General features: G+C 55.5%; 2 protein-coding genes across 3 annotated transcripts in view; one reads left to right on the top strand and one right to left on the bottom strand.

Moving 5' to 3' along the window:
• Positions 1-799, top strand: part of Kctd19 (potassium channel tetramerization domain containing 19) — a 30,743-nt gene extending 29,944 nt beyond the window's left edge. For both annotated transcript variants that reach the window (XM_021220593.1, XM_021220592.1), the window contains one exon: positions 552-799. In XM_021220593.1, the coding sequence (XP_021076252.1) occupies positions 552-665 (114 nt within the window). In that variant the 3' untranslated portion in view covers positions 666-799. The remainder of the gene's footprint in view (positions 1-551) is intronic.
• Positions 800-837: 38 nt separating this feature from the next.
• On the bottom strand, positions 838-9,890 carry Plekhg4 (pleckstrin homology and RhoGEF domain containing G4). Its single transcript, XM_021220219.2, has 23 exons — positions 9,847-9,890; positions 8,826-8,972; positions 7,887-8,278; positions 7,631-7,726; positions 7,429-7,552; positions 7,242-7,335; positions 7,083-7,157; positions 6,881-6,997; positions 6,621-6,719; positions 6,384-6,532; positions 6,078-6,216; positions 5,860-5,976; positions 5,246-5,428; positions 4,474-4,976; positions 4,159-4,405; positions 3,445-3,534; positions 3,143-3,364; positions 2,886-3,056; positions 2,621-2,798; positions 2,154-2,270; positions 1,796-2,032; positions 1,597-1,712; positions 838-915 (listed from the first exon to the last, which is right to left on the bottom strand). The coding sequence occupies exons 1-23, from the start codon at positions 9,888-9,890 to the stop codon at positions 838-840; spliced, it is 3,735 nt and encodes a 1,244-aa protein (XP_021075878.2).
• Between the last annotated feature and the right edge of the window lie 42 nt (positions 9,891-9,932).

Genomic DNA, 9,932 nt, shown 5'->3' with positions numbered 1-9,932 from the left:
GAACTCACTCTGTAGACCAGGCTGGCCTCGAACTCAGAAATCCACTTGCCTCTGCCTCCTGAGTGCTGGAATTAAGGTGTGTGCCACCACTGCCCAGCTGAACTCATTTTGTAGACCAATTAAGGTTTTACTTTTTTTCTTTTCTGATTCTCTAGAGTAATTTCAGAATTATGGGTGATTTAGTGAACTTCTCAGGAACCTGGCCTTTTATAATCAAGTACATAATGATGTCATTTACCTTAAACACATGATTACCCAATTACTGTTAGCTCTCTAGCATGTATGTTATTTATAGACATAAAGTCAGCATCTATGTCCAGAAAGTGGATACGAGCACCGGGGAGCACATTTTTTTATGGTCACTGTGCTCAGTTCTCTGGTAGCCAGAGCCCTGTGAGATGCTCTGGGGCAGAGCTGAGCCCTAGAGTACCAGAGCCCCCTATAACCAGGCTCCCTTCCCTTCCCTACCCAGATAAGGGAGCACCCCTCACACAGAGTTAGAGTGTGAGGCCGGCCTAGAAATCAGGGATAAGATAGGCCTTTCCTTGCAGCTCACACTGCCATTTGCCAGAAAATATGGCCGTTGCGTGGACCTGCTCATCCAGAGGGGATTGTCTAGGTCTGTCTCTTACTCAGGCCTGGGCAAGTATTTACAGGAGGGCTAGAGAACCCAGAAATGCTGGTCCCACAGATGACCAACGCAGATCATTTTCTGTGGAACCCCCCAGAATGCGCATGCCCAGCCAATGATGCAAATCACTTATTTTTTATTATAAACAAATAAAAAAGTAAATTACAAGACAAATGCCTAGACTCCTTCTCTGAGAACACAGAGCGTCACTGCCAGTGAAACCAGTAGACAACTCTAACCAAAAGCTGTTCAAAAGTCATCAAGTCAAAATCACCAAGGGGGCCCTGAAAACAAGAGGTTGGCGATGGGGTGCCAAGGAATTCAAGAATAAGGGGGTTATAGGGGCAGGCCAGCCCCTGTGTTTGGAGAGATTAGCGTTATTCAAGGGTTGAAGAGTAGCTGCTGGGAATCCACTTGTGTCCTTCATGACTTCTTCGAGCTCCACAGTGCTCTGCCAGCCTGGAATCTGGAAATACTCCCCTTAGCCCCTCATGTCCTTAACTCGCAATTGGGGAGCTAGCTGCAGAGGGGACAGACGGGTCCTGGGAGCTTCAGATCAAGGTGCGTATCTAGTCTCTGCTGCCAGATGCCCTTGGAGAGGACCTAGGGCTGTCGGTTGATGGCTACAGACATCAGAAAGGGTAATCAACAAGGATATTCCTATTGGGTATGAGGGTGGGGGTGGGGAGAGGGATGGCCCAAGAGCCATCCGTGCTCTGATGATAGCAGATTCAGAAGCATGGTGTTCCCTGGAGTTACTGAGTGCTGTTCATCTTCAAGCCGGACTCAAACCTATGGTGCCAAGTTAAGCAAAGTCAATGTTTTGCCTCTCTGGTTCTAGGGGAGGTCATGGAGTCCTCTGGGGAATGGCTCTGACCCACCCATTTCCAACGCCCCTAAAGAAAAGGCAACCTAGGGTAGTTCAGGGAAGGGCTGGTGGGCATCAGGCAAAAGGTGGCACTCACACAGGACAAACCCTCAAGGCGTCTGCCCGTGGTCTGCCCTGACACACAGCTGCTGTCAGAATCACTAGAGCCACTGGCTGATGGGCACTGGGACGAGACCTCCGAGTCCTCGGGAGCTGAGGAGGGAGACTGGGTGAGTTGTTAGCAGGGGAGATCCAGACCTGCACCATGCCTCCCACCACAGTAAGCCCACACATACTCAAAGAAGGCTGGCTGCCCACGTCCGCCTCAACACCTAGTGATGCTTCCTCTGGGAAGTTGGGTGGATACAAGGACCAGTGAGCACCCCTAAGAGCTGGATCTCTGTACAGGTGTAGATTAAGAGGGCCCAGGACAGAGCCAGAGGCACGGTCTCCAGGAAGGGAGCCCAAGGCACCCAGATAAGGGTTGTCACAGTCAAATGGGGCCACAGCAATGGAGGCCCTAGAGCGAACATCTGTGTAAGAAAGAAGGGCAGGTCAGAGCCCCGTCGGGCCTGAGGCAGCCAGGGGGCACAGGCCAGCAGTAACGAGGGCCTCGTTGCCTCCTCGCTCCACGCTCTGTAGAATGCCGCCTACCTCGTCTCTTCAGCACGTAGTTGATGTTGCGGTCACTGATAGCTTCCTCACTGGGAGCAATGTCCCAGAAGGCTTTGCTCCCCACACCCATGGATGCCATCTCAGCCATGCGAACCTCTGAGTAGAGAATAAGGCACAAGTGAGGCCCCCCAAGGGGCATCTATAAGTTTTTCCTATATACCCATATCCCAGAAATTAATCACTCATGCCAGGATCCTTTGTGGTGCCAGACTCCTCTCCCCACAGCCACCCTAGGGAAAGGTATCATAATGTCCCTTTTAGATGTTCCAAGGAAGAGTTACAGTCTTTCCCTGCATTGTCTGCTGCTGCTGTGCCTCCTCCCCTCTTCCCAGCCCGGTCTCTGGCAGGATACACTCAAGGGGCCTCACTTCTCACTCCCTCCCCCATTAAAGTCTTCTCAGGCTCCTGAGAAGGCATATATTTGGGGGGTTTGTACACGGACTCACCCTTGTTATGGACAGCCTGTCTCCACAAGAGACGGGAGATATCGGCTGTCCAGGCTTGTTTGGTGGCCACATCGGAGGCCTGCAGCACAAACAGGTCCCTGGCCTTGCGTCGTCGGAACCAGATCTCAAAGCGCAGTTGGCTTTCCCCACTGCACTCAGTGAGGCCGAGGTCTGCCATCTATAGGGCCAGTGGAAAGGAGTGTGGTGAGGCACGGGGGGGGGGGGGGGAGCCTGGAGGGCAGAGGTCAGGGTCGCGCAGACTTACTTTGAAGGAACGCTTGTAGGTGAATATGTCAACCCCTGCAGGCCCATGGCGGGGCTTGCTGAAGAGCAGCAGCTCCTCAAACAGGAAAACGCGGCGACAGGCTTTGTGGCGCCCAGCCCGCACCGTGAACTCATCCTGCCGTACCAACTGGCCCTGTTCCTTGAGGTTTACCTGCAGAGCCAAAGCCCTCAGCTGCCCAGCTGTCCCACCCCCTTCGGCATCCACGCTGCTTCCCCACATGGCCTGGGGTGACTCACGTCACAGCCCTGGATGGCATCCATAGCTAGCAGGTCATTGCCGTGTCTCAGCTGGAAGTGCACAAGGCTCTGGGCTGCCTGGAGGGCACCCAGCTCTTGCGCTGGGCCCCCACAGGCCCTCGCCAGCTCCTGCAGCAGTAAGGCATACTTGCTCATGCGCTGGATGGGCTTCAGGAGGTAGGAAGCCAAGTCCAGGTGGTCCCCCAGTGCTTGCTGCCTCTCCTGCCGTACGTGAAGAGATAACAAAGTGGTTTTGAGGTATGCCACCCAAGCCCTGCTCTTCTGTGGTCTCGGGCTCCTACCTTGAAGAAGGTGTGGCCATAGTTGCTCATCAGAGCATCAGAACGAGGTTTGTTCTTGCTGTAGAGTGCATACATTCCAAACTGCACCCTCTGCAAGGATACGCAACTCAGCCCAGGTGCTGGAGGACCGGCTCCCCAAAGATATCCCCCCACCTCTTAGCTTAAGAGGACACAGATGCCAGTGATGATCTACTATGCCTTACTCCTACAGGCCCCACTTTGAGGATGACCCAGCATGAAGCAATGCTATGCAAGCACTGTCTGGACTGCACAGCCAGTCTCACATTCAGCTCTGTTCCTCCCAGGGTTCTGGGACCATGGCTTAGTGTTCACTATACCCAGCCATGCTTATGATGTCTGAGAGGCCTCTCCTTGGGGTAGAACTCATTCTCTACTCCTCCTTGACTTCTACTCAAACATCCCCTCTTTTAAACTGGGAACCCCGCCTCAAACATTATTGACAAGACAGTTGACCTGCTTATCCCATCCTAAGTGTAATCTAGAATGATCTTTTTTATTTGTACCTCTCTCCTGCAGAACTTAAGAAGCCCTAAGAGGCAGACATGTCTGTGGGTCTCATTCATAGCTGCACCCCAGTGTCAGTTTGCTTCCCCCACAGTACTTGGTGTGGCACAGTGCTCTCTGTGCACGGAGCCTGACACTAAGTATGTGTCCAGACCTCAAGGGTTCCACACTGTGGCCTATGGAACTTACATGGCGCAGGAAGGCATGAGCCACTCGAGGTGGGTGCCGGGTGCAAGCCTCTAGCTCACGCAGGAAGAAATTGCAGTGGAAGTCCCGAAGCTTTTCAAGGTTGCCAAAGAGGTGCACACGCTGGCCACGGAGGCCCTGGGGCACATCAGGTCGATCTAACTCGGGGAAGTAGTTTTGAACGGTATAGTCAAGGGCCTGGACATACTCACGTTCCGTGGCCACCATCTCCGCCAATACCAGCTGTAGCCTGTGAGGTAGGTAGAGTCAGAACCCAAGACTCTCCACAGACCTCCCTGCCCTGCCTTCTGTCTATACCTGTTGAGGCTCCTGAAGTCAGAGCTGCCTGAGAGAGGCACAGGAGGAGACGACCTGGGCCGGACACTTCCTCTGGCCTCAGGTCTGTGGCAGTCAGTAACAATGGCCGCACAGTGGCCGCGACTGGAAGCATCTTGGAGATGCTTCCCCAGATTCCGATCGAAGCTGTAGGCCTTCCGCAGTGGAGGGACGGTGGGTACAGCAGGAGCCCGCCTGGCATACAAAGTAGTAGTGCTGTTCGGTGACGGCGGCTTCAGTGCAGCCTCACGTTTCTGGTCCAGAGCCAGCCAGGTGTCCTGGCACTGTGCCCAGGCCCAGCGACATTCCTGACGGATGCCTTCTGAGCCCAGGCCTGTGGCCAGAGCCCACATTTTCCGGAAGTGGGCAGGGGGCAAGTCAGGGTGTCTGGTCCAGTGCAGCTGCAGCCGCTGCAGCACAACCTCTGGGCGCTCCTGCTCCAGCTCTGTCAGGAGCCGCTGCCCCTCCTCGGTCCACGTCGAGGCCTGCAACACCAAGGCCACAGAGACATAAAAGCGGGACCCCAGCGAGCCTGCAGTACCTTCTGTTATGCTCCCTTGTCCCACCCACTGGCTGGTCTGGGGACACTGAGCCTGGGATCAGACTGAAAGCAAGAGAACCAGCAACCAAGTAGACTTAGACTCTGGTGGCCTTGGGTAACCAAGCAGATTTAGACTCTGGTGGCCTTGGGCAACCAAGTAGACTTAGACTCTGGTGGCCTTGGGCAAAGCCAGGAGAGGACCTCTTCAGCCACCTGCTTGAAGAACTGAAAGAGCTTCTCGGCATCTGCCAACTGCTGGCGCCGCTGGGCCAAAGTTCTGGAAAATTCTGTCAGCTGGGATCTCAGGGCCAGAAAGCGCTTTCCAGGGGGCCCCAGTTCAGCAGCCTCCCAGCCAATCAGGGGCTGCAGTAACTTCTCCCCTTGTGTGACCTGTTCCTGGAGAGACAGACAGGGCTCAGCTGGTGATCAGCCCAGACTTAGGCCCTTCCTCTGGCATCTACACAGCATCTCTTATGTAGCCCTGGTACAGCAATCCTCCTGTCTCTGCTTCTGGAGTGCTGGGTCTAACGGCATGCAACGCCGCACCTGACTTTCTGCCATACAAAGGTTTGAACATACTATTTCCCAGCTTTCTCTCCCCATCCCTAATTCATTTTTGCCCAAATGAACCTAAATCATACTTCCATGCCACTGCTTTCCAGGGTCCTTGTCTCTGCGTGCAAATACATCTGACTATGAACCCTTTACTACCACTGATCTCCGCTGACTGGTAGCCTCCAAGACAGAAAGGGTTGTTTGCCTTCACTCAAGCCCCAGCCCTAGCCCCTGGCAAGGCGGCCCAGTCCCTGCAGGATGAACAAACTGACCTGGGCAACGAGGTCCAGCTCTTGAAAAGGCCCTTGAGCCTGGAGCAGCGTGTCGAGCGAGGGCTCCCCTGGTTCCTCCACTCCTGGCCAGCCCACCTCCTGTAACCACACTTCAATCTGGGGGGACACAAGTGGAGACACACAAAGGCAGCTGCTATGGTGGGAGCTATAGCTGAGACCAAGGGCGGGCGGGATGCAATCTGGACAGTGGCCTCTACCTGGCACAGCACACCTTCCTGGGCTTCCAGTGCTTGGAGGAGCTCGAGGGCCCGGATTCGCTGGTTGCTCTTCAGGGCTAGCTGATGCAACAGTTCATCCACCTGACTGTACAGCTCATCAGCCTTGTCTACCGCAGAGCTGTGAAAGGCACACAATCTTGTCTTGTGCTCTGACAGTCCCGTTCCTCCACTCTGTTATGCTGGGACTCAAATCTAGCATGCGCTGAGCCAGCCGGTTCAGTGCTTGACACAAATAACAGGAGGTCGAGCCGGGCTAAGTTCCCAATAGCTGGGGCTTGCAATTACCTGTAATCGGGGCTCGGGGTCACCCGTGGCGTCCCTTGCTTCAACCATGCCAGCTCCAGGCTTCCCTGGCTTTGTAACCATGACAACTGCGGTGAATCTAACACCTGCTGCATGAGGGACTGTGTCTGCTGTAGCAGCAGACCGACTTCCTGTAATCGAGAGTAACAGGCACTGGTGGACATGGGGGAGAAAAAGGAAGTCAAGGGACCCTCAAGGAGACTTGGGAGGGACACTCACTCCGGACTCCATGGGTGGCTGCAGAGCCTTCATACTGTCCATGACCCCCTGAAGCAGGGCACAAGCTGTCTGGCAACTCTGCTGCAGGGCTTCCAGACGCTGTGAGCAGAGAGAAGCATGACCGATGTCCAGGGATGCTCCCAGCCTCTAGGATCTAGACCCCTGCAGCCTGCTCAAGCTGACCTAGGAAAGGCTCCCTAACAGGTTCATTCAGGTTACTTATATAACCATAACCCTCCGCCCCCACCCTGTGCACTGACCATCCGGAAATCCAGCCAGCCTTGGTGACAGTAAGACAGGCTCCCTCCTAGAGAAGTAGGCAACTCCCCGTGAGGAATGTGGGTCAGCAGACTCTGGTGAGAACGCAGCTGCTTCCACTGCAGAAGAAGGTGCCATGATGCAGGAATATGTGGGCAAAGATGTCCCCACTTGCATCCTAGCCAGCCTGGGTTGGCTCCGTACCCGAAGCCCGACAGGCGTGTCCTCTGGCATCTTCCCAACGAGCAGCACTTGTTGTACAGACCCTGGGGATGCTTCCTGCAAGGAATCAAAGGTCAGCCCTACCCTGTGACTATCTGGAAAACAAACAGGCCAGCGTGTGCACCACCATCCTCTACTCACCTGTAGTCGGCTGAGGCCCCAGGTGAGGGAAGAGCTCGGGGAGCAAATTCGGGCATCGACTAGTACAGTCAGGCCCAAAGCCTGCACTTCAGGCCTAAACAGGGAGTTTTGTTTCAACACAGACCATAGGACTTCACGGTCTACCCTCAGCACCTCCCCCCCCCCATTCCAAGTTTCTCCCTCTAACCTGGGGATGCCTCGAAGGTAGAACAAAAGGCTCAGCAGCTCATGGCTATTAGACTTGGGATGGAGCCAAGCTGGGCTGTGGGCACACAGAAGCAGCACCGCTCGGCCTTCGACATCCCGTGTCCCTGTGGAGAGGAGAGGATGAATACTGGCCTAATTCAGCCACCGTTCCTCCACCTCATCCAAGTCCTCCTCCTAACAACCTGGTAGGGCAGCCATGCCACTGGCCAGTAGCTCCCAGGTGAGGTCTCGAGCTAGGAGGCAGTCAGCAGGCTTAGGGAAGCTGGATCCACTAGGGTCTTGAGAAGAGAAATGGCTTGGGTCTGAATCGACCCATTCGCCCAGAGACACCGTCCACGAACTAGGGCTTCAGACTGAGGAGCGTTAGAAACCTCCCAACTCTCCACGCCCACCTCCAGTTAGCCCCATTCCCTCCCCAGACTTCCCAGTCTCCCTTACCTGACTCCAGTAGCTCTGGTGATGTCTCTGATAAAGGGCTACAGCAAGCTGGCAGCTCTCTGCCTGGATCTGGGTCCCCTATCAAGTCTCCCCCTCGATGGTCATTGTCACCCCGTGCCGGGTTGAGGGGAGAGGACCCAGGACACAAGAGGTTTTCCAATTCAGAGAAGGCTGGCTCCTCTGACTGGACTGGGGGGTTTCCTAATATGCTCCTCTGGTAGTCCCCTGACCCATCTGCAGCCCTTTGATCTGGAAGCAATTGAGGCTCCTTGGCTAAGAAATCTCCCTGTAGCCCTATGCCTTGGGTTGCCCCTGCTGCTGGTCTTGAAGGTCTTGGGTTCATCGCCTGTATCTGGTGAGCAGGTTCCTCCGCCTTCCTGGCGTTCCTGAAACTGCACACAGCAAATCTCTTCCCATCTGCAACATGGCCCTGGGAGTCTGGGGACGACACATCCCCACACTCAAGAGACCCTTCCATCACTCTCTGGGAAGAGCGGCTCTGCTCTGGACAAGTGGATAACGGGTTGGACCTCGATGTGAAAGGAAACTTCAGCTCATCCAGGAACTGGATTGAAGATGGTGGGGCAAGACTCCGCGGGCAGGAGGAAGTGCTAAGCTGGGTACCAGGTCCCCGGAAGCATCCAGCCTGGTGTGGGAAGATACAGGGTCTCCTTTGGGCCTAAGGCCGGCTTATGCTTCTGTGAACCTCTACCGGGTGGCCATACCTTCGGGCACACCTTCACTCCAGGCTTAGCCGGCTCACGCGCTGTTCTCCGCTCTAGCCCACACAGCCAGGCCTTAACCCAGGCGCCTGTCCCAGTGCTCCCGGCCCCCACACGGGTCACCCACACACTCACACCCCTGGGTCGCGCAGTGGGGGACTCTGAAGCCAGGAGGCTACGCCACCAGAGCCGTCGAACTAACGAAGAACAAACGCACCGCAGCCTCGACGATGGGTACCGCGAGGCCGCCCAGATTCCAAGGGCGCCACCTTCTGGTGGCTCGGAGGGCCGCAAGGCCGCTGTGGACGCAGCGCCCTCTAGGCGCTGGAGGACCGAATCACAGGTTCGTCCGGAAGACGCCGCTCTGCTCGCCCCAGGGTGCGGAGGAGAGCGGGGACCACGCCTACCGCCCCCTGCCCAGGCCATCCCTGCCCGCGGGCCGGGCGGCTGGGTTCCTACTCTCAGCGCCTCGGAGACTTGGCGGGCCTTCCCTCGCCTTCTCATTCTGCCGACCCGGGCAACACTCATTCCCCTGTGCTCACTGTGCTCAGAGCTGGAACTGTCTGAAAGGCTGAGTGAGCCGCGGCTCCGCCGGATGGAAAGTAGGCTCTTGCACGAAGCAAAGGATGCCCTTGTGGGAGGAGGGCAACGCTTCTTTACCATCCCCCGTGATGGGACATGGGAATACTTGCCCAGCTTCCCTGTACAAGATGAGGACCACTCAAGCCCTCGTGGTCCTCAGAGCTGTCCCCCCCCCCAAAGGACATGTGAGTCCATGATTAGGGGCGGTCTCCAGAGAGAGAGAGAGAGACTCCCTATGCCCAGGTAGCTGCGTGTGAATAATCTTCACGAATAGTGGGAGGGACCACTCCTCTGTAGCCTGAATCTCCCCCTTCAGGTTCCCAGGCCCATCCACCACGAAACAGGTGTAACTCAGTAGCAGAGCCCTTGCCTGACTTGTGTGAGCCCCCAGGTTTAATTAATAAAACAAACAAACAACAAAGACATAAATTAGAGATAAATGGTGACATCCCGTGACTTGTTAAACCCAGAAGGTGGAGAGGGTAGCTATGTCTCCGGGTGGGAATTGACCCAGGCCTGTCAAAAATCTGTAAGACTCAAACCCTCCACTTGGTTGGATTCCCTGAGTTCTCGTTCCCTGTTTACAGAAAAGGGTGGCTGAGAAAGCTGGTGCCCTGGGGGCCAGAGACCAGCTGCAATCTGGTTCCATCACTCACCTCTCGTGGGGTGTTCCAGGGACCCTTTTCTCTTTGCACCTCATCTTCCTCTCCTGTAAGACAAAGAAAGGCATTCTTTTCTCCTG

This window comes from Mus pahari, chromosome 20, assembly GCF_900095145.1.
Source record: "Mus pahari chromosome 20, PAHARI_EIJ_v1.1, whole genome shotgun sequence".
Classification (NCBI taxonomy): Eukaryota; Metazoa; Chordata; class Mammalia; order Rodentia; family Muridae; genus Mus; species Mus pahari.
Note: the sequence above shows the minus strand (reverse complement) of the source record. Positions and strands in the feature narration are given on the sequence as shown.

What these genes read in the sequence shown, in the direction of transcription:
- Plekhg4 (XM_021220219.2), bottom strand. Translation starts at nt 9,890, where the DNA reads ATGAGGTGCAAAGAGAAAAGGGTCCCTGGAACACCCCACGAGAG. An exon ending in ACCCCGAGCCCCGATTACAG is followed by an intron (nt 6,217 to 6,383) that starts GTAATTGCAAGC and finishes TGCCTTTCACAG; the next exon opens with CTCTGCGGTAGACAAGGCTG. An exon ending in GCCTTGAGGGTTTGTCCTGT is followed by an intron (nt 916 to 1,596) that starts GTGAGTGCCACC and finishes TCTTGTTTTCAG; the next exon opens with GGCCCCCTTGGTGATTTTGA.